This window comes from Pseudophryne corroboree, chromosome 11, assembly GCF_028390025.1.
Source record: "Pseudophryne corroboree isolate aPseCor3 chromosome 11, aPseCor3.hap2, whole genome shotgun sequence".
In the NCBI taxonomy this organism is placed as follows: Eukaryota; Metazoa; Chordata; class Amphibia; order Anura; family Myobatrachidae; genus Pseudophryne; species Pseudophryne corroboree.
This window is the reverse complement of record NC_086454.1, coordinates 332,035,762-332,060,250: the sequence shown is the minus strand read 5'-3', so window position 1 is coordinate 332,060,250 and position 24,489 is coordinate 332,035,762. Positions and strand designations below refer to the sequence as shown.

The 24,489-nt window shown below is 50.6% G+C and overlaps 1 protein-coding gene across 2 annotated transcripts in view; it reads right to left on the bottom strand.

The window, feature by feature from the left end:
* RSPRY1 (ring finger and SPRY domain containing 1) overlaps nucleotides 1-24,489 on the bottom strand; it is an 83,418-nt gene that overhangs the window by 1,828 nt on the left and 57,101 nt on the right. For both annotated transcript variants that reach the window (XM_063945756.1, XM_063945757.1), the window contains exon 14: nucleotides 2,681-2,785. In XM_063945756.1, the coding sequence (XP_063801826.1) occupies nucleotides 2,681-2,785 (105 nt within the window). The remainder of the gene's footprint in view (nucleotides 1-2,680; nucleotides 2,786-24,489) is intronic.

Below are 24,489 nucleotides of genomic sequence, written 5' to 3'. Positions count from 1 at the left end.
GTCACTGGCCCCTAGTAAGTGGATGGGCCGCATTCTGTGTGATATCACTGGCCCCTAGTAAGTGGATGGGCTGCATTCTGGGTGATGTCACTGGCCCCTAGTAAGTGGATGGGCCGCATTCTGTGTGATGTCACTGGCCCCTAGTAAGTGGATGGGCCGCATTCTGTGTAATGTCACTGGCCCCTAGTAAGTGGATCGGCTGCATTCTGTGTGATGTCATTGGCCCCTAGTAAATGTATGGGCCGCATTCTGTGTGATGTCACTGGCCCCTAGTAAGTGTATGGGCCGCATTTTGTGTGATATCACTGGCCCCTAGTAAGTGGATGGGCCGCATTCTGGGTGATGTCACTGGCCCCTAGTAAGTGGATGGGCTGCATTCTGTGTGATGTCACTGGCCCCTAGTAAGTGGATGGGCCGCATTCTGTGTGATGTCACTGGCCCCTAGTAAGTGTATGGGCCGCATTCTGTGTGATATCACTGGCCCCTAGTAAGTGGATGGGCTGCATTCTGTGTGATGCCATTGGCCCCTAGTAAGTGGATGGGCCGCATTCTGTGTAATGTCACTGGCCCCTAGTAAGTGGATGGGCCGCATTCTGTGTGATATCACTGGCCCCTAGTAAGTGGATGGGCTGCATTCTGTGTGATATCACTGGCCCCTAGTAAGTGGATGGGCTGCATTCTGTGTGATGCCATTGGCCCCTAGTAAGTGGATGGGCCGCATTCTGGGTGATGCCATTGGCCCCTAGTAAGTGGATGGGCCGCATTCTGGGTGATGTCACTGGCCCCTAGTAAGTGGATGGGCCGCATTCTGTGTGATGTCACTGGCCCCTAGTAAGTGGATGGGCCGCATTCTGGGTGATGTCACTGGCCCCTAGTAAGTGGATGGGCTGCATTCTGTGTGATGTCACTGGCCCCTAGTAAGTGAATGGGCCGCATTCTGTGTGATGTCACTGGCCCCTAGTAAGTGTATGGGCCGCATTCTGTGTGATATCACTGGCCCCTAGTAAGTGGATGGGCTGCATTCTGTGTGATGCCATTGGCCCCTAGTAAGTGGATGGCCCGCATTCTGTGTCATGTCACTGGCCCCTAGTAAGTGGATGGGCCGCATTCTGTGTGATATCACTGGCCCCTAGTAAGTGGATGGGCTGCATTCTGTGTGATATCACTGGCCCCTAGTAAGTGGATGGGCTGCATTCTGTGTGATGCCATTGGCCCCTAGTAAGTGGATGGGCCGCATTCTGGGTGATGCCATTGGCCCCTAGTAAGTGGATGGGCCGCATTCTGTGTGATGTCACTGGCCCCTAGTAAGTGGATGGGCCGCATTCTGTGTAATGTCACTGGCCCCTAGTAAGTGGATCGGCTGCATTCTGTGTGATGTCATTGGCCCCTAGTAAATGTATGGGCCGCATTCTGTGTGATGTCACTGGCCCCTAGTAAGTGTATGGGCCGCATTTTGTGTGATATCACTGGCCCCTAGTAAGTGGATGGGCCGCATTCTGGGTGATGTCACTGGCCCCTAGTAAGTGGATGGGCTGCATTCTGTGTGATGTCACTGGCCCCTAGTAAGTGGATGGGCCGCATTCTGTGTGATGTCACTGGCCCCTAGTAAGTGTATGGGCCGCATTCTGTGTGATATCACTGGCCCCTAGTAAGTGGATGGGCTGCATTCTGTGTGATGCCATTGGCCCCTAGTAAGTGGATGGGCCGCATTCTGTGTAATGTCACTGGCCCCTAGTAAGTGGATGGGCCGCATTCTGTGTGATATCACTGGCCCCTAGTAAGTGGATGGGCCGCATTCTGTGTGATATCACTGGCCCCTAGTAAGTGGATGGGCTGCATTCTGTGTGATGCCATTGGCCCCTAGTAAGTGGATGGGCCGCATTCTGGGTGATGCCATTGGCCCCTAGTAAGTGGATGGGCCGCATTCTGGGTGATGTCACTGGCCCCTAGTAAGTGGATGGGCCGCATTCTGTGTGATGTCACTGGCCCCTAGTAAGTGGATGGGCCGCATTCTGGGTGATGTCACTGGCCCCTAGTAAGTGGATGGGCTGCATTCTGTGTGATGTCACTGGCCCCTAGTAAGTGAATGGGCCGCATTCTGTGTGATGTCACTGGCCCCTAGTAAGTGTATGGGCCGCATTCTGTGTGATATCACTGGCCCCTAGTAAGTGGATGGGCTGCATTCTGTGTGATGCCATTGGCCCCTAGTAAGTGGATGGGCCGCATTCTGGGTGATGCCATTGGCCCCTAGTAAGTGGATGGGCCGCATTCTGGGTGATGTCACTTGCCCCTAGTAAGTGGATGGGCCGCATTCTGTGTGATGTCACTGGCCCCTAGTAAGTGGATGGGCTGCATTCTGGGTGATGTCACTGGCCCCTAGTAAGTGGATGGGCCGCATTCTGGGTGATATCACTGGCCCCTAGTAAGTGGATGGGCCGCATTCTGGGTGATGTCACTGGCCCCTAGGGATGTTACAGATTCTTAGAGAATGAATTCGCTACTCTAAGTATGAGGAGTTGTAGTCAGGTTCCAAAGAAACATTTGTTTAAACACTTTAGCAATATACAATAGATGTTTTGATACTAATTTCATTTCCAAGACACATCTGCTGTAAGTTGGGGCATACTCTGGCCTCAGTGACCGCTAGAGACTACACATAGCTTCCTATGCAGGTACTCACCTGTGCCCGCAAGGCTTCAGCTCGGTGTCTGCTACCTCATCACAGCAAAGTGTACAACAGTTCTCTCGAATGCTAACTTGTTTCAGCAATGCTAAGCGTCTGTGCCTGGGGAACAAAGGGAGGAGAGTCAGCTCATATTGCCGAGTGCAGGCAGAATAAGGAAATGGTACGGGGAAGAGGAGAGTGCTGTATTCAGCCCATTACCAGTGGTGTAAGCCACACACTTTTCTCTGACGTCCTAAGTGGATGCTGGGGACTCCGTAAGGACCATGGGGAATAGCGGCTCCGCAGGAGACAGGGCACAAAAGTAAAAGCTTTAGGATAAGGTGGTGTGCACTGGCTCCTCCCCCTATGACCCTCCTCCAAGCCTCAGTTAGATCTTTGTGCCCGGCCGAGAAGGGTGCAATCTAGGTGGCTCTCCTAAAGAGCTGCTTAGAGTAAAAGTTTTGTTAGGTTTTTTATTTTCAGTGAGTCCTGCTGGCAACAGGCTCACTGCATCGAGGGACTTAGAGGAGAAGAAGTGAACTCACCTGCGTGCAGGATGGATTGGCTTCTTAGGCTACTGGACACTAGCTCCAGAGGGACGATCACAGGTACAGCCTGGATGGGTCACCGGAGCCGCGCCGCCGACCCCCTTGCAGATGCTGAAGAGAGAAGAGGTCCAGAAATCGGCGGCTGAAGACTTCCCAGTCTTCTTAAGGTAGCGCACAGCACTGCAGCTGTGCGCCATTGCTCTCAGCACACTTCACACCAACGGTCACTGAGGGTGCAGGGCGCTTGGGGGGGCGCCCTGGGCAGCAATGAAAGTACCTATGCTGGCTAAAAATACATCACATATAGCCCCTGGGGCTATATGGATGTATTTAACCCCTGCCAGGTTGTCAGAAAAACGGGAGAAGAAGCCCGCCGAAAAGGGGGCGGGGCCTATTCTCCTCAGCACACAGCGCCATTTTCCCTCACAGAACTGCTGGTGGGAAGGCTCCCAGGCTCTCCCCTGCACTGCACTACAGAAACAGGGTTAAAACAGAGAGGGGGGGCATTTTTGTGGCGATATTATTACATATTAAGATGCTATAAGGAAAAACACTTATATAAGGTTGTCCCTGTAAAATTATAGCGTTTTGGTGTGTGCTGGCAAACTCTCCCTCTGTCTCCCCAAAGGGCTAGTGGGGTCCTGTCCTCTATCAGAGCATTCCCTGTGTGTGTGCTGTGTGTCGGTACGTGTGTGTCGACATGTATGAGGACGATGTTGGTGAGGAGGCGGAGCAATTGCCTGTAATGGTAATGTCACTCTCTAGGGAGTCGACACCGGAATGGATGGCTTATTTAGGGAATTACGTGATAATGTCAACAAGCTGCAAGGTCGGTTGACGACATGAGACGGCCGGCAAACCAATTAGTACCTGTCCAGGCGTCTCAAACACCGTCAGGGGCTTTAAAACGCCCATTACCTCAGTCGGTCGACACAGACACAGACACGGACACTGACTCCAGTGTCGACGGTGAAGAAACAAACGTATTTTCCATTAGGGCCACACATGTTAAGGGCAATGAAGGAGGTGTTACATATTTCTGATACTACAAGTACCACAAAAAAGGGTATTATGTGGGGTGTGAAAAAACTGCCTGTAGTTTTTCCTGAATCAGATAAATTAAATGAAGTGTGTGATGATGCGTGGGTTTCCCCCGATAGAAAATTAAAGACGCTCACACGCTTATCAAAACAAGTGGCGTTACCGTCTCCAGATACGGCCGCCCTCAAGGAGCCAGCTAATAGGAGGCTGGAAAATATCCTAAAAAGTATATACACACATACTGGTGTTATACTGCGACCAGCGATCGCCTCAGCCTGAATGTGCAGCGCTGGGGTGGCTTGGTCGGATTCCCTGACTGAAAATATTGATACCCTTGACAGGGACAGTATTTTATTGACTATAGAGCATTTAAAGGATGCATTTCTATATATACGATATAAGGGATATTTGCACTCTGGCATCAAGAGTAAGTGCGATGTCCATGTCTGCCAGAAGATGTTTATGGACACGACAGTGGTCAGGTGATGCAGATTCCAAACGGCACATGGAAGTATTGCCGAATAAAGGGGAGGAGTTATTTGGGGTCGGTCCATCGGACCTGGTGGCCACGGCAACAGCTGGAAAATCCACCTTTTTTACCCCAAGTCACATCTCAGCAGAAAAAGACACCGTCTTTTCAGCCTCAGTCCTTTCGTCCCCATAAGGGCAAGCGGGCAAAAGGCCAGTCATATCTGCCCAGGGGTAGAGGAACGGAAGAAGACTGCAGCAGGCAGCCCCTTCCCAGGAACAGAAGCCCTCCACCGCTTCTGCCAAGTCCTCAGCATGACGCTGGGGCCGTACAAGCGGACTCAGGTGCGGTGGGGGGGGTCGTCTCAAGAGTTTCAGCGCGCAGTGGGCTCACTCGCAAGTGGACCCCTGGATCCTACAAGTAGTATCCCAGGGGTACAGATTGGAAATTCGAGACGTCTCCCCCTCGCAGGTTCCTGAAATCTGCTTTACCAACGTCTCCCTCCGACAGGGAGGTATTATTGGAAACAATTCACAAGCTGTATTCCCAGCAGGTGATAATCAAAGTACCCCTCCTACAACAAGGAAAGGGGTATTATTCCACACTATTTGTGGTACTGAAGCCAGACGGCTCTGTGAGATCTATTCTAAATCTGAAATCTTTGAACACTTACATACAAAGGTTCAAGTCAAGATGGAGTCACTCAGAGCAGTGATAGCGAACCAGGAAGAAGGGGACTATATGGTGTCCCTGGACATCAAGGATGCTTACCTCCATGTCCCAAATTGCCCTTCTCACCAAGGGTACCTCAGGTTCGTGGTACAGAACTGTCACTATCAGTTTCAGACGCTGCCGTTTGGATTGTCCACGGCACCCCGGGTCTTTACCAAGGTAATGGCCGAAATGATGATTCTTCTTCAAAGAAAAGGCGTCTTAATTATCCCTTACTTGGACGATCTCCTGATAAGGGCAAGATCCAGAGAACAGTTGGAGGTCGGAGTAGCACTATCTCAAGTAGTTCTACGACAGCACGGGTGGATTCTAAATATTCCAAAATCGCAGCTGATTCCGACGACACGTCTGCTGTTACTAGGGATGATTCTGGACACAGTCCAGAAAAAGGTGTTTCTCCCGGAGGAGAAAGCCTGGGAGTTATCCGAGCTAGTTAGGAACCTCCTAGAACCAGGCCAAGTGTCAGTGCATCAATGCACAAGAGTCCTGGGAAAAATGGTGGCTTCTTACGAAGCGATTCCATTCGGCAGATTTCACGAAAGAATTTTTCAGTGGGATCTGCTGGACGAATGGTCCGGATCGCATCTTCAGATGCATCAGCGGATAATCCTGTCTCCAAGGACAAGGGTGTCTCTTCTGTGGTGGCTGCAGAGTGCTCATCTACTAGAGGGCAGCAGATTCGGCATTCAGGACTGGGTCCTGGTGACCACGGATGCCAGCCTGAGAGGCTGGGGAGCAGTCACACAGGGAAGAAATTTCCAAGGAGTGTGGTCAAGTCTGGAGACTTCTCTCCACATAAATATACTGGAGCTAAGGGCAATTTACAATGCTCTGAGCCTAGGAAGACCTCTGCTTCAAAGTCAACCGGTGCTGATCCAGTCGGACAACATCACGGCAGTCGCCCACGTAAACAGACAGGGCGGCACAAGAAGCAGGAGGGCAATGGCAGCAAGGATTCTTCGCTGGGCGAAAAATCATGTGATAACACTGTTAGCGGTGTTCATTCCGGGAGTGGACAACTGGGAAGCAGACTTCCTCAGCAGGCACGACCTCCACCCGGGAGAGTGGAGACTTCATCTGGAAGTCTTCCACATGATTGTGAACCGTTGGGAAAGACCAAAGGTGGACATGATGGCGTCCCGTCTGAACAAAAAACTAGACAGGTATTGCGCCAGGTCAAGAGACCCTCAGGCAATAGCTGGGACGCTCTGGTAACACCGTGGGTGTACCAGTCGGTGTATGTGTTCCCTCCTCTGCCTCTCATACCCAAGGTACTGAGAATTATAAGAAGGAGAGGAGTAAGAACTATACTCGTGGCTCCGGATTGGCCAAGAAGGACTTGGTACCCGGAACTTCAAGAGATACTAAGAAGGGACTTGCTTCAGCAAGGATCATGTCTGTTCCAAGACTTACCGCGGCTGCGTTTGACGGCATGGCGGTTGAACGCCGGATCCTAAGGGAAAAAGGCATTCCGGAAGAGGTCATCCCTACCCTGGTCAGAGCCAGGAAGGAGGTGACCACACAACATTATCACCGCATTTGGCGAAAATATGTTGCATGGTGTGAGGCCAGGAAGGCCCCCACGGAGGAATTTCAACTCGGTCGATTCCTACATTTCCTGCAAACAGGAGTGTCTATGTGCCTCAAATTGGGGTCCATTAAGGTTCAAATTTCGGCCCTGTCGATTTTCTTCCAGAAAGAATTGGCTTCAGTTCCTGAAGTCCAGAAGTTTGTCAAGGGAGTACTGCATATACAACCCCCTTTTGTGCCTCCAGTGGCACTGTGGGATCTCAACGTAGTTCTGGGATTCCTCAAATCACATTGGTTTAAACCGCTCAAATCTGTGGATTTGAAATATCTCACATGGAAAGTGACCATGCTGTTGGCCCTGGCCTCGGCCAGGCGAGTGTCAGAATTGGCGGCTTTGTCTCACAAAAGCCCATATCTGATTGTCCATTCGGACAGGGCAGAGCTGCGGACTCGTCCCCAGTTTATCCCTAAGGTGGTGTCAGCGTTTCACCTGAACCAGCTTATTGTGGTACCTGCGGATACTAGGGACTTGGAGGACTCCAAGTTGCTAGATGTTGTCAGGGCCCTGAAAATATATGTTTCCAGGACGGCTGGAGTCATGAAAACTGACTTGCTGTTATCCTGTATGCACCCAACAAACGGGGTGCTCTTGCTTCTAAGCAGACGATTGCTAGTTGGATGTGTAGTACAATTCAGCTTGCACATTCTGTGGCAGGCCTGCCACAGCCAAAATATGTAAATGCCCATTCCACAAGGAAGGTGGGCTCATCTTGGGCGGCTGCCCGAGGGGTCTCGGCTTTACAACTTGGCCGAGCTGCTACTTGGTCAGGGGCAAACACGTTTGCAAAATTCTACAAATTTGATACCCTGGCTGAGGAGGACCTGGAGTTCTCTCATTCGGTGCTGCAGAGTCATCCGCACTCTCCCGCCCGTTTGGGAGCTTTGGTATAATCCCCATGGTCCTTACGGAGTCCCCAGCATCCACTTAGGAAGTCAGAGAAAATAAGAATTTACTTACCGATAATTCTATTTCTCGTAGTCCGTAGTGGATGCTGGGCAACCATCCCAAGTGCGGATTGTCTGCAATACTCGTACATAGTTATTGTTAAACAAAAATCGGGTTATTATTGTTGTGAGCCATCTTTTCAGAGGCTCAGCTGTTATCATGCTGTTAACTGGGTTCAGATCACAGGTTGTACAGTGTGATTGGTGTGGCTGGTATGAGTCTTACCCGGGATTCAAAATCCTTCCTTATTGTGTACGCTCGTCCGGGCACAGTATCCTAACTGAGGCTTGGAGGTGGGTCATAGGGGGAGGAGCCAGTGCACACCACCTGATCCTAAAGCTTTTACTTTTGTGCCCCGTCTCCTGCGGAGCCGCTATTCCCCATGGTCCTTACGGAGTCCCCAGCATCCACTACGGACTACGAGAAATAGAATTATCGGTAAGTAAATTCTTATTTATTCATCTGACGTTCTTACAGGTCTAATAGATGTAATGTAATGTATGAACATTATGGGCCGGATGTAATGTCGGCCGAGTTCGGCGGCCATGCGAGATGCCGGCAGAACTCTGAAATATTTCTTTTAACCGCTTAGCTGACGTTCCCCCCCCCCCCAAAAAAAAAACGCGCCAAAATTGTCGGGTTTTTTTAAATGAGTGAATAAGGTGAAGAACATGAATTTAACCATATCCAAAATGATTTTAGTTAAAAAAATAAATAAATACCCCCCACCCCCCCAAACATCGATAGGGAACATCGTGACCATAGGAATATCGGTAACATCGCGACTTTAGTTTTTAGATCCCGGACAGCTGGCAGCAATATCACCAGTCCGCTTATCTACCTGCGACCTTCGGTCCTGAGACTAATGTGAGCACCGTGGACTGATTGGCTGTTATCCGATGCAGTGATATAATCATTTAGCTGCAGTGATTGACATCCTGAATAACGGCCCTGGTACAGCATTATCATATTCCACACTCAGGTTTCCTGCATTCCTGTGCACAAGCTGCGGATTCACCTGATCACAGACAGGACTGACACTGAGGTGTCGCAGCGGCAAGAATAGCCCATAAACACATCTAGAATAGCGCAGCACTGATTAGCAGGAGTCTCCGTAGTGGGGTAATTACTATTGTGTGACTGTGAGCTGCACAGTGCTAAAGATTCAGGCTGTTAGACAAGACTTATTATGGTGGTGTACAATGACATACAATCTGCAACTCAATATATACAAATAAAACAATACAGCCGTCACTCATTTCGAGTGCCGCCTCATTAAAAAATAAAATAAAAAAATAAATAGAGAGAGGTGTGTGTGTGTGTGTGTGTGTGTGTGTGTGTGTATATATATATATATATATATATATATATATATATATTTCTCCTTCATCCACTAGGGGCCACTGGAGCGTAGTTACAATGGGGAAATAGTAGGTAGTAATTGGGAGCTGGCACTTTAAAAATTCTCACACTGTGGCTAGCTCCTCCCCTACTATCTCCCCTCCAAGCCAGTCTTAGTTTAGTGCCCAAGGTGAGCTGGTTCACTTGGGTTTAGCTGAAGAATTTTTTCTTTTTCTTTATTATTTTCTTTTTCTTTCACACACGCACAGACTGGCAGCTCTGCCACTGCCAGTCTGCACCGCGGGAGCTGCCGGCGGGGTCCCATCGCAGCTGCGTGCGGCTCGGGATGGGCCCCGGCTGAGGGAGACACTGAGCTCTCCTGAGTTGGCGGACACCGCTGCGTGCGGTGCGTGTAGGGGCCACTCCATCCAGCAGAAGATTCCGGCAGCATGGCAGCGGTGAGTATCAAAAATGGTCGGACACCGCTGCGTGCGGCGCGTGTTGGGGCCACTCCATCACAGAAGATTCCGGCCGGACACCGCTGCGTGCGGCGCGTGTCGGGGCCACTCCATCAGAAGAAGGACAGTGGTGAGTACAATCTCCCCCCCTCCAGACTGATGTGTGATTTTACATGTGCAGAGTGAGACTCTTAGATGTGATGGTCTTTACTGTGTTGTGTCCTGCATAACCTCTAACCCCCTTATAACGCTGCAGTGCATCAGCAGAAGAGAGGGCGCACTTACTAGTTTGAACTTGGCGCCATTAGGTGGGGGCGGAGCTTCAGCCCGCTCTGTAAGCGGGCTCAGCGCTCTTCAATCCCCGGCTGCAGCAGACAGGCAGCCGGGTGATACATTTACATCGGCCGCAGCATACAAGCTTACAAGCCGGGTAATACATAGTGGGTTTTTAAATTTAAAAGTGGCGCCGGAACGGAGCTAACTCCCGCTCCGTCCGGCGGCGGGCTCAGACTCTCAGCTCCCCGGCCGCAGCATACAGGCGGCCGGGGGGGTTACACACCGCTCCCCAGCCGCAGCATATACAAGGCGGCTGGGGGTTACACACCGCTCCCCGGCCGCAGCATACAGGCGGCCGGGGGGTTACATTTACAATATACAGGCGGCAGCAGCAAACAGGCGCCCGGGGGTTACATTTACCCGCACCCCGACCGCAGCAAGGCGGCCGGGGGATACATGGCAGGGGGGGCGGAGCTAACTCCCGCTCTGTACGGCGGGCTCTCTCCGCTCCCCGCGCCGCTGCAGCACGCCGCTCCAGTGTGTGTGGGGTCTCACACTGAAGGCTCATTCCTCTCCTGGCTGTGCAGGGAGGATTTCTTTGCAAGGAGGGGCGAGTAAAGGCTTATAACCCGCTTTACTCAGCGGGCTCTCAGGTCTCACTGTCGCTAGGCAACAGACCCTGTCTCTGGGGTTTTTTAGCTTTTCCATACTTCATGCTGCTGCTGAAATATAGCTACATTCCTCCCTGCAGTAGAGTCCTCTACCCGGCATTTCCCTACATGCAAATCAGGGAACCTGCTCTATTACAGTAGCTGGGACTCGGCTCATTAATAATTTAAAAATCTACTGTGCAGTATTTATTTACCTACAAATACACAGTTTCTCTAACGTCCTAGTGGATGCTGGGGACTCCGTCAGGACCATGGGGAATAGCGGGCTCCGCAGGAGACAGGGCACATCTAAAAAGCTTTTTAGGTCACATGGTGTGTACTGGCTCCTCCCCCTATGACCCTCCTCCAAGCCTCAGTTAGGTTTTTGTGCCCGTCCGAGAAGGGTGCAAACTGGATGGCTCTCTTAAGGAGCTGTTTAGTAAAGTTTTTTTTTAGGTTTCTAATCAGTGATTCCTGCTGGCGACAGGATCACTGCAACGAGGGACTTAGGGGAGAGACTTGCAACTCACCTGCGTGCAGGAGGATTGAAGTTTTAGGCTACTGGACACTGAGCTCCAGAGGGAGTCGGAACACAGGTCAGCCTGGGGTTCGTCCCGGAGCCGCGCCGCCGATCCCCCTTACAGACGCTGAAGAAAGACGGCGGAACGGAGGTCCGGAAACAGGCGGCAGAAGACTTCACAGTCTTCAGAGAGGTAGCGCACAGCACTGCAGCTGTGCGCCATTGTTGCTACACGGCTCACTGACACGGTCACGGAGGGTGCAGGGCGCTGCTGGGGGCGCCCTGGGCAGCAATATAAATACCTATTTGGCAAATAAATACATCACATATAGCCATTAAGGCTATATGTATGTATTTAACCCAGGCCAGTTTTCCTAATAACCGGGAGAAAAGCCCGCCGTGAAAGGGGCGGAGCTTATTCTCCTCAGCACTCAGCGCCATTTTCCTGACCAGCTCCGCTGGTGAGGAAGGCTCCCACTCTCCCCTGCACTACAGAAACAGGGTTAAAGAGAAGGGGGGCATAAATTGGCGATATAATTATATATTAAGAGCCCATATATAGAAACAACACCTTCTAGGGTTGTTATATACATTATGGCGCTTTTGGTGTGTGCTGGCAAACTCTCCCTCTGTCTCCCCAAAGGGCTAGTGGGTCCTGTCCTCTATCAGAGCATTCCCTGTATGTGTGTGCTGTAGGTCGGTACGTGTGTGTCGACATGTATGAGGAAAATGTTGGTGAGGAGACGGAGAAAATTGCCTGTAATGGTGATGTCACTCTCTAGGGAGTCGACACCAGAATGGATGGCTTACTTATGGAATTACGTGATAATGTCAACACGCTGCAAGCCGGTTGACGACATGAGACAGCCGGCGGACAAATTAGTATCGGTCCAGGCGTCTCAGACACCGTCAGGGGCTTGTAAAAACGCCCAATTACCTCAGTCGGTCGACAGACACTGACACGGACACTGACCCCAGTGTCGACGGTGAAGAAACAAACGTATTTTTCCTTTAGGGCCACAAGTTACATGTTAAGGGCAATGAAGGAGGTGTTACGTATTTCTGATACCACAAGTACCACAAATAAGGGTATTTTGTAGGGTGGGAATAAACTACTTGTAGTTTTGCCTGAATCAGATAAATTAAATGAAGTGTGTGATGATACGTGGGGTTCCTCCGACAGAAAGTTATGGGCGGTATACCCTTTTTCCCGCCAGTAGTAAGGGCGAGTTGGAAAACACACCTTAGGGTGGACAAGGCGCTCACACGCTTATAAAAAACATGGCGTTACCGTTTCCAGATACGGCCGCCCTCAAGGAGCCAGCTGATAGGAAGCTGGAAAATATCATAACAGTATATACACACATACTGGTGTTATACTACGACCAGCAATCGCCTCAGCCTGGATGTGCAGCGCTGAGGGGGCTTGGTCGGATTTCCTGACTGAAAATTTTGATACCCTTGACAGGGACAGGATTTTATTGTCTATAGAGCATTTTAAGGATGCATTTCTATATATGTGTGATGCGCAGAGGCATATTTGCATTCTGGCATCAAGAGTAAATGTGATGTACATATCTGCCAGACGAAGACACGACAGTGGTCAGGTGAGGCAGATTCCAGACGACATATGGAAGTATTGCCGTATAAAGGGGCGGTCCATTGGACCTGGTGGCCATGGCAACAGCTGAAAAATCCACCTTTTGTTACCCCGAGTCACATATTGGCAGAAAAGGACACAGTCTTTTCAGTCTCAGTCCTTTCGTCCCCATACGGGCAGGCGGGCGAAGGCCAGTCATATCTGCCCAGGGGGAGAGGAAAGGGAAGAAGACTGCAGCAAGCAGCTCATTCCCAGGAACAGAAGCTCCTCACGGCTTCTGCCAAGTCCGCAGCATAACGCTGGGGCCGTACAAGCGGACTCAGGTGCGGTAGGGGGTCATCTCAAGAGTTTCAGCAACACTCGCAAGGGAACTCCGGGATCCTACATGTAATATCCCAGGTGTACATTGGAAATTCGAGACGTCTCCCCCTCACACAATTCACAGGCTGTATTCCCAGCAGGTGATAATCAAAGTACCCTTCTTACAACAAGGAAGGGGGTAGTATTCCACACTATATTGTGGTACTGAAGCCAACCGGCTCGGTGAGATCTGAAATATTTGAACACTTACATACAAGCGTTCAAATCAAGATGGAGTCACTCGGAGCAGTGATAGCGAACCAGGAAGAAGGGGACGATATGATGTCACTGGATATCAGGGACGTTTACCTACAGGTCCAAATTTGCCCTTCTCACCAAGGGTACTTCAGGTTCCTGGTACAGAACTGTCACTATCAGTTCAGACGCTGCCGTTTGGATTGTCCACGGCGCCCCGGGTCTTTACCAAGGTAATGGCCGGAATGATGATTTTTCTTAAAAGAAACATGGACGCTTTCCTGATAAGGGCAAGGTCCAGAGAACAGTTGGAGGTCGGAGTAGCACTATCTTAAGTAGTTCTACGACAGCACGAGTGGATTCTAAATATTCCAAAATCGCAGCTTTTTCCGACGACACGTCTACTGTTCCTAGGGAAGATTCTGGACACAGTCCAGAAAAACGTGTTTCTCCCAGTGGAGAAAACCAGGGAGTTATCCGAGCTAATCGGGATCCTCCTAAAACCAGGAAAAGTGTCAGTGCATCATTGCACAAGAGTCCTGGTAAAAATGGTGGCTTATTACGAAGCAATTCCATTCGGCAGATTTCCCGCAAGAACTCTTCAGTGGGATCTGCTGGACAAATGGTCCGGATCGCATCCTCAGATGCATCAGTGGATAACCCTATATCCAAGGAAAAGGGTGTCTCTCCTGTGGTGATTGCAGAGTGCTCATCTTCTAGAGGGCCGCAGATTCGGCATTCAGGATTGGATGCCGGTGACCACGGAGGCCAGCCTGAGAGGCTGGGGAACAGTCACACAGGGAAAAAATTTCCAGGGAAGTGTGATTAAGTCTGGAGAATTCTCTCCGCATAAATAAGCTTAGAGCAAATTTATAATGCTCTAAACTTAGCTAGACCTCTGCTTCAAGGTCAGCCGGTATTGATCCAGTGGGATAACATCGCGGCAGTCGCCCACGTAAACAGAGGGGCGGCACAAGAAGCAGGAGGGCAGTGAAAACTGCAAGGATTTTTCGCTGGGCGGAAAATCATGTGATAGCACTGTCAGCAGTGTTCTTTCCGGGAGTGGACGACTGGGAAGCAGACTTCCTCAGCAGGCATGACCTCCACCCGGGAGAGTGGAAACTTCATAGGGAAGTTTTTCAACATGATTGTGGACCGTTGGCAGAGACCAAAGGTGGACATGATGGCGTCCCGCCCGAACAAAAAACGGGACAGGTATTCCGCCAGGTCATGAGACCTTCAGGCGATAGCTGTGGATGTTCTGGTAACACCGTGGGTGTACCAGTCTGTGTATGTGTTCCCTCCTCTGTTTCTCATAACCAGGGTATTGAGAATTATAAGACATAGAGGAGTATGAACTATACTAGTGGCTCCGGATTGGCCAAGAGGGACTTGGTACCCGGAACTTCAAGAAATGCTCACAGAGGACTAAGGGCCTGGGGAGCTAAGAAGGGACTTGATTCAGCAGGTACCATGTCTGTTCCAAGACTTGCCGCGGCTGCGTTTGACGGCATGGCGGTTGAATGCCGGATCCTGAGGGGAAAAGGCATTCCATAAGAGGTCATACCTACCCTGGTCAAAGCCAGGAAGGAGGTGACCGCACAACGTCATCACCACATGTGGTGAAAATATGTTGCGTGGGTGAGGCCAGGAAGGCTCCACGACGGAAATTCAACTAGGTCGATTTCTACACTTCCTGAAAACAGGAGTGTTTTGGACCTCAAATTGGGGTTCATTAACATTTAAATTTCGGCCCTGTAGATTTTCTTCCAGAAAGAATTGACTTCAGTTCCTGAAGTCCAGATTGTAAAGGATGTATTGCATATACAGCTTTTTTGTGCCCCTAGGGGCACCGTGAGATCTCAACATAGTGTTGGGATTTCTTAAAATCATATTGGTTTGAACCGCTCAAATCTGTGGATTTGAAATATCTCACATGGAAAGTGACCATGCTGTTGACAAATATCTCACATGGGAAGTGACCATGTTGTTAGCCCTGGCCTCGGCCAGGCGATTGTCAGAATGGGCGGCTTTGTCTTACAAAAGCCCATATTAAAATTTTCCATTTGAACAGGACAGAACTGGGACTCGTCTCCAGTTTCTTCATAAAGGGGTGTCAGCGTTTTCACCTGAAACAACCTCTTGTGGTGCCTGCGGCTACTAGGGACTTGGAGGACTCCAAGTTACTAGACGTGGTCAGGGCCCTAAAAAAAAAAAAAAAAAAATATATATATATATATATATATAATTAGGACGGCTGGAGTCAGAAAGTCTGACTTGCTGTTTATACTGTATACACCCAACAAGCTGGGTGCTCATGCTTCTAAGCAGTCTATTGCACGCTGGATTTGTAGTACAATTCAGCTTGCACATTCTGTGGCAGGCCTGCCACAGACGAAATATGTAGATGCCCATTCCACAAGGAAGGTGGGCTCATCCTGGGCGGCTGCCCGAGGAGTCTCGGCATTACAACTTTGCCGAGCAGCTACGTGGTCAGGGGAGAACACGTTTGTAAAATTTTACAAATTTTGATACTCTGGCTAAGGAGGACCTGGAGTTCTCTCATTCGGTGCTGCAGAGTCATCCGCACTCTCCCGCCCGTTTGGGAGCTTTGGTATAATCCCCATGGTCCTGACGGAGTCCCCAGCATCCACTAGGACGTTAGAGAAAATAAGAATTTACTTACCGATAATTCTATTTCTCGTAGTCCGTAGTGGATGCTGGGCGCCCATCCCAAGTGCGGATTGTCTGCAATGCTTGTACATAGTTATTGTTACAAAAAATCGGGTTATTACTATTGTTGTGAGCCATCTTTTCGGAGGCTACTTCGTTTTGTTATCATACTGTTAACTGGGTTCAGATCACAAGTTGTACGGTGTGATTGGTGTGGCTGGTATGAGTCTTACCCGGGATTCAAGATCCTTCCTTATTGTGTACGCTCGTCCGGGCACAGTACCTAACTGAGGCTTGGAGGAGGGTCATAGGGGGAGGAGCCAGTACACACCATGTGACCTAAAAAGCTTTTTAGATGTGCCCTGTCTCCTGCGGAGCCCGCTATTCCCCATGGTCCTGACGGAGTCCCCAGCATCCACTACGGACTACGAGAAATAGAATTATCGGTAAGTAAATTCTTATTATTTATCTACCCTATTGGGTTCACATAGACAGTATTTATCTACCCGGTTGGTTTCACGGTGGTGTGTGTGTATATATACATATATAGTTATGTTTGTGTGTATATATATATATATATATATATATATATATATATATATATATATATATATATATTTAAGTGCGTGTGGGAAGTCTGAACTTCCGGCAGCAAGGCTAACTTTTTCTGGAAGAAAACCGAAAGAGCAGAGACCTGCACCTTTAGTGAACCCAGTCTTAAGCCTGCCGAGAAACCCGCCTGCAAAAAACAGAAGGCGGGCCAAGCGAAAAACTGAAAAGGAGAAAACTGTCGACGTTCACTCCAGGCTACCTAAGCCCTCCAAATGCGGTAGTAGTGAGACGATGTGACTTTCTAGCCTAAAGCATAGCAGGTATAACCGTAGAAGGAATCCCCTTCCTTTTCAAGATGGCTTTCTCAACAGCCACGCCGTCAAACGTAGCCTGCGTAAATCTGGATAAAAAAAAAAAAAGGACCCTGTTGTAGTAGATTGTCCCGTAGTGGCAGGGGCCAAGGCTCGGCTACGGACAACAGGTGTAGGGTGGAGTACCAAGCCCTGCGTGGCCAATCTAAAGCCACCAGGAGGACCAGAACGTTTTCTCTCTTGATGCGTTGCAGAACCCTAGGCAACAACTGGAAAGGAGAAAAGAGGTAAACGAACTGGAAATTCCAAAGAGTCGTGAGGGCATCCACGCCCGCCGCCGCTGGGTCCCTCGTTCGAGAGTAATACAGAGGCAGCTGATGGTTCAGGCGGGACACCATGAGGTCAATCTGTGGTTTTCCCCACCGGTGGACCAGCTGACAAAACACCTGGGGATGGAGTGACCACTCTCCCGGGTGCATGTCCTGTTGGCTGAGGTAATCTGCTTCCCAATTGTCCACTCCTGGAATGAATATCGCCGAGAAGGACAGAGCCTACTCCTCTGCTCAGAGAAGGATGTTGGTGACCTCCCTTATCGCCGCACGGCTACGAGTTCCGCCCTGACGGTTGATGTACGCTACCGTTGCGGTGTTGTCGGAGTGAATTCTGACCGCTCGACCACGCAGCAGGTGATGTGCCTAAAGTAGGGCGTTGTATACCGCCCGTAGTTCGAGAATGTTTATGGGGAGAGAGGATTTGTGAATCGACCAGCGCCCCTGAAACCGATGTTCGAGAGTCACTGCCCCCCAGCCTCGCAGACTTGCGTCCGTGGTGAGGAGAGTGCAATCCCAAACGCCGAACCGCCGTCCTTCCAACAGATGCGCCGACTGGAGCCACCAGAGAAGCGACGACCGTGCCTTTGGAGATAGCGTTACCAGCTGATGAAGGAACGGATGAGATCCTGACCACTGATGTAGAAGACACAGCTGGAACGGTCGAGAGTGGAAGCGACCGTACGAAAGAGCTTCGAACGCCGCTACCATCTTTCCCAGAAGGCGAATGCACAGATACACTGACACCCGACGGTGTTGAAGTACCGACCCTAACAGCATCTGCAGAGACAGGATCTTGTCCTGAGGAAGGAAAACCTTGTGACGGACCATGTCGAGAATCATCCCCAAAAACAGCAACCGTTATGAGGGGCATAAGTGAGACTTCGGGAAGTTCAGGATCCACTCCTGCCGAATCAGAAGCTCCTGCGTTATTCGGATATTCTGAAGTAACAGGTCTGCCGAGCGTGCCTTCATTAGCAGATCGTCCAGCTAGGGAACAATAGTCACACCCTGCTTCCAAAGTAGGGCCATCATGACCGTGACCTTTGTAAACACTCTGGGAGCAGAAGAGAGACCGAACGGAAGGGCCTGGAACTGGAAATGAGCGTCCTGTATAGTGAACCGGAGAAAAGCCTGATGAGGAGGCTAAAGGGGGACATGTAAGTATGCATCCTTGATGTCCAAGGACGCCAGAAACTCGTTCTGCTCCAACCCTCAAATACGGATTTCAAGTTCAGGATTGGCCTGACCGAACGGTCCGGCTTCAGTACGAGAAACGGGCTTGAGTAATAGCCCTGTTTCCGATGATGAGAGGGAACAGGAATCAGCACCTTTGCGGATAGAAGCTTCTGGACCGCTGCCTGCAAGGCAACTCCTCTGTTGCCTTGAAGTCCCTTAGACGAGCTCCCACCCTGTGGTCTCCCAGGTGGGAGGGAAGCCCGTCATGCGGTAGTAGCGGTGGAGGACTTAACCTCTGACTGGGTTGAGGCTGTGGAACCTCTGCCTCTACTCCTATGGCCACAGGAGGCAGAAACACCTCCCATGGCCTGGACCTGGAAGAAGCATGAAAGGATCGAAAGGAGAGACCCCTATATGGCCTGCGAGGGGCTGGAGCAGCAGAAGGAAGATAAGTCGACTTACCTCCAGTGGCCTGAGAAATCCAGGCATCCAGATCCTTACCGAACAGGACCTCTCCCGTAAAGGGAAACGCTTCTGCTGCCTTTTGGACTCCGTATCTGCCTGCCACTGTCGCAGCCAGAGAGCTCTACGGGCCGAAATTGCTAAAGCGGAAATCCTAGCTCCGAGAATACAGATGTCCTTGGAAGCCTCGCAAAGATAAAGGGCAGATTCACAGATGTGTTCCGCCAACTGTATCAGTTGATCCGCCGGCAAATCATCACGAATTCCAGAGGACAATTGGTCCGCCCAAGCTTCCATCGCCTTGTTGACCCAACAACCTACCTGTGCCGGGCGATGTAATACCCCCGCCGCCGAGTACATAGTCTTCAAGGTGGATTCCAACTTCCTGTCCGACACTTCCTTCAGCGAAGTCGCTCCAGGAACCGGTAGAACCGTCTTCTTGGACAGATGAGACACCTGAAGGATCCACAATCGGAGAGGTCTCATAACGCTTCCTGCTATCTGCAGGAAAAGGATAGGAAGACAACATTTTCTTTGATACCTGAAACTTCGCGTCTGGATGTTTCCAGGCTGCCGTTATGAGCGCATCTAGCTCCTCCGAAACTGGAAAAGGTCACCGGCAAGCATTCGTTGGTGCCAAACCTTGAAGGGCGTAAAGTGTCCTGCTCCATCTCCTCCACCTGTAATACTGAGCGAATAGCAGTAATAAGAGCCTCAATACCCTGAGCTACTGGTTCAGGGTGCTCGTACACCTGATCGTCCTCAATATCCTGTAGATCTACCACCGCCTCATCTAACTGAGGCATATCATCGTCAGATTCCTGCAACACAGAGGCTAGCAATCTCTTTATAGAAGCCTGTGTGGGGGGACTAAAGGACGGGGCTTGGGAAGGGAAACAGCCCATCACATAAAAGGGAATTATCAGACGGTCCCTGGGTGAATTTTGCAGAACACTGGTGACATTGTAACATTTTCTGTAGTGCCTTGGAACTCATGGCAGCACCTGTCACCCTCCCCCATACACACACTAAAGTAAACCTCCCCATTTGGGAATCAAACCCCAGTCTCCCACATGACAGATAGGGATATTTACCACTGTGCTAACAAGGATTCATTTAGCAATAGGCAGAAGGGGAGGGCGGGAGGGAAGGGGGAGCGGTGAGAAGTGCAGACACAGCAGCTATATGTATCCTGCACATTACTGTGCAGAGTAAGTACACTATACACAAACTATGCCACTCTAGTTTGCCCCCTGTCCCCACTGAAAAAGCTCACTGTCCGATTGTCCCCTTCTCCGCGCTGCAGCGTTGTAACATGGCTGCCAGCGCGCGCTGAGCCCGGCGGTGCAGAGCGGGATCAAGCTCCGCTCCCCCTGTAATGGCGCCAGATTTAAAACTGCAGAGCGCCTCTGAGTATCCCCGCGCCGGCTCTGTGAGCCGCGCTGAGCGGGGATCTGTCTGCAGGGGGAGCGGAGACCAGAGCGGGCAGCGGCCAGCGGGGGGAGAAGAATGTGAGCCGCTGTAAAGACAAACTGTGCGCGGGGAGCTGATGTGAGCCACCGGAGACCAAAGCGGGCAGCGGGGGAAGCGGCCAGCGTGAGGAAAGGAATGTGAGCGCTGTAAAGAAACTGAGTGCGGGGAGCTGATGTGAGCCGCCGAAGACCAGAGCTGGGTCAGAGTGTGTTCTGAACCCAGGTCTCCGGCGGCTGTGTACTCTGCTTCGTGATATGCAGCCTTAGCCCACTAGGTTACAGGGATCACTTCTGCCTCAGCTTAGAGAGAGATCAAAAGTTTATTTACTCACCGCTGCTGCTGTAGCTTGATGGAGTGGCCCAGACACGCGCCGCATGCAGCGGTGTCCAGGCACTATACTTACCGCTTCCGTGTTGCCGGAATCTTCTACCAACGGAGCGGCCCCGACACGCGCCGCACGCAGCGGTGTCCGGCCAGCTCCGGAAAGCTGGTGTCTTCTTCAGCCAGGGCCCATCCCGAGCCGCACGCAGCTGCAATGGGACCCCGCCGGCAGCTCCCGCGGTGCAGACTGGCAGTGGCAGAGCTGCCAGTTTGTGAAGAAGAAAAAATAAATAAATTAATTAAAATAAACAAATCTTCAGAGCAATCCCAAGAGTGACCAGCTCCCTCTGGGCACGAAACAAAGACTGGCTTGGAGGGGGTACATAGTAGGGGAGGAGCTAGCCACAGTGTTAGAGTTTTAAAGTGCCAGCTCCCAGTTACTGCCTACTATTTCCCCATTGTAACTGCGCTCCAGTGTCCCCTAGTGGATGAAGGAGAAATAAAAAATGAAAAAAGCGCGTTGACCATTGTCATGTCGACCTTTCATGTGTTGAGCTATTGTCTGTCCACCATATGGGGTTAACCTAATGCATGTAGATCTTCTATACTACACCACTCAGAACTGGAAACGGGCATAAAAGTAACAGCAGGAAACAATCTTGACAAAATAAATCACCAAAGATTCTCAGTAAATAAATTGTTCAAGGCCCCATTTATTCCAACAAGTCGGGAAACCCGACTTCTCGGAATGCTGTCGGAATGCATGCTGATCGTCAGCTTCAGCCGCCAATCAGCGTGCATTGTCGGAAGCGGGGCCAAACCCGACAGGTTTTAGCCCTGTTTCCGACAATCTCAATCCGACTTTAAAAAAAGTTGGATTGAGATAAGTGGGCTGAGAGCAGGAGACGGGGGAGCAGCGGAGAGAGCAGGGACCCAGCGGCAGCGTCCAGCAAGCGACGTCCCGCTTGTTGGAGCCGGGTGGACGCTGCCGTGAGCCTCCGCTGCTGCTGCTCCCCCGTCTCCTCCGCTGCTGCTGCCCCCCCGTCCGCTCCGTCTCCTCCTCTCCTCTCCAGTCCGCTCCGTCTCCTCCGCTGCTCTCCCCCACCCGGCGCCACAGACATCTCCTCAACTCCGGTGCTGCTGACCGCTTCTCCCTCACACCCGGCGCCGCTGACAGCTCCCTCTGCCGCTGCTGTCAGCGCACCCGCAGCGCTGACAGCAGCAGCAGGTCAGGGAACGGGCAAATCAGACAGTCGGATTTAGACGCTCTTTTGAATAGGGGTTGTCGGGTCCATTCCGGCAACTGCATGTTGGGATGGACCCGACTCTTATTGAATATACCCCTAAGTGGTAGCCTTGGTTTTGATCTGGCTGCCCGTGGCCTGTTCTGTCAGTGGATGAACTCGCCCCTTACGAATTGTTAGGACTGATTACATTTAGAAACAGAGACGATCGGGGAAATAGAGGATGCCGCCAGAAAGATTATCGGATTACACTGCTTCAATAGCCCTGCTGCAATGAAATGTATACTTTCATAGGTTTAAAAAAATAAGAATTTACTTACCGATAATTCTATTTCTCGTAGTCCGTAGTGGATGCTGGGGACTCCGTCAGGACCATGGGGATTAGCGGCTCCGCAGGAGACAGGGCACAAAAATAAAGCTTTAGGATCAGGTGGTGTGCACTGGCTCCTCCCCCTATGACCCTCCTCCAAGCCTCAGTTAGGATACTGTGCCCGGACGAGCGTACACAATAAGGAAGGATATTGAATCCCGGGTAAGACTCATACCAGCCACACCAATCACACCGTACAACTTGTGATCTGAACCCAGTTAACAGTATGACAACCGTAGGAGCCTCTGAACAGACGGCTCACCACAATAACAACCCGATTTTTTTTGTAACAATAACTATGTACAAGTATTGCAGACAATCCGCACTTGGGATGGGCGCCCAGCATCCACTACGGACTACGAGAAATAGAATTATCGGTAAGTAAATTCTTATTTTCTCTAACGTCCTAAGTGGATGCTGGGGACTCCGTCAGGACCATGGGGATTATACCAAAGCTCCCAAACGGGCGGGAGAGTGCGGATGACCCTGCAGCACCGAATGAGAGACTCCATGTCCTCCTCAGCCAGGGTATCAAATTTGTAGAATTTAGCAAACGTGTTTGCCCCTGACCAAGTAAATGCTCAGCAAAGTTGTAAAGCTGAGACCCCTCAGGCAGTCGCCCAAGATGAGCCCACTTCCTTGTGGAATGGGCTTTTTCTGATTTTGGCCGTGGCAAGCCTGCCACAGAATGTGCAAGCTGAATTGTACTACAAATCCAGCGAGCAATCGACTGCTTAGAAGCAGGAGCACCCATCTTGTTGGGTGCATACAGGCTAAACAGCGAGTCAGATTTTCTGACTCCAGTCGTCCTGGAAAAATATATTTTCAGGGCCCTGACAACGTCAAGTAACTTGGAGTCCTCCAAGTCCCTAGTAGCCGCAGGTACCACAATAGGTTGGTTCATGTGAAAAAACAGAAAACACCTTAAGGAGAAATTGAGGACGAGTCCTCAATTCTGCCCTGTCAGAATGAAAAATTAAGTAAGGGCTTTTATATGATAAAGCCGCCCATTCTGACACACGCCTGGCTGAAGCCAGAGCTAATAGAATCTTCACCTTCCATGTGAAATATTTTAAGTCCACAGTGGTGAGTGGATCAAACCAATGTGACTTTAGGAAACTCAAAACAACATTGAGATCCCAAGGTGCCACTGGGGGCACAAAAAGAGGCTGTATATGCAGTACCCCTTTTACAAACGTCTGAACTTCAGGCACTGAAGCCAGTTCTTTTTGGAAGAAATTTGACAGGGTCAAAATTTGAACCTTAATGGACCCTAATTTTAGGCCCATAGACAGTCCTGTTTTCAGGAAATGTAGGAAACGACCCAGTTGGAATTCCTCTGTAGGGACCTTCTTGGCCTCACACCACGCAACATATTTTCGCCAAATGCGGTGAAAATGTTTTGCGGTTACATCCTTCCTGGCTTCGACCAGGGTAGGGATGACTTTATCTGGAATGCCCTTTCAGGATCAGGCGTTCAACTGCCATGCCGTCAAACGCAGCCGCGGCAAGTCTTGGAACAGACAAGGCCCCTGCTGGAGCAGGTCCTTTCTTAAACGTAGAGGCCACGGTTCTTCCGTGAGCATCTCTTGAAGTTCCGGGTACCAAGTCCTTCTTGACCCATCCGGAACCACGAGTATCGTTCCTACTCATCTCCTTCCTATGATTCTCAGTACTTTTGGTATGAGATGCATAGGAGGGAAGACATACCCTGACTGGTACATCCACAGTGTTACCAGAGCGTCCACCGCTATCGCCTGAGGGTCCCTTGACCTGGCGCAATAACTTGTCTATTTTTTTGTTCAGGCGGGACGCCATCATGTCCACCTTTGGTTTTTCCCAACGGTTTACAATCATGTGGAAGACTTCCCGCTGAAGTCCCCACTCTCCCGGGCGGAGGTTATGCCTGCTGAGGAAGTCTGCTTCCCAGTTTTCCACTCCCGGAATTAACACTGCTGAGAGTGTTATCACATGATTTTTCGCCCAGCGAAGAATCCTTGCAGTTTCTGCCATTTCCCTCCTGCTTCTTGTGCCGCCCTGTTTTCGTGGGCGACTGCCGTGATGTTGTCCCACTGGATCAATACCGGCTGACCTTGAAGCAGAGGTCTTGCTAAGCTTATAGCCTTGTAAATTGCCCTTAGCTCCAGTATATTTATGTGGAGAGAAGTCTCCAGACTTGATCAC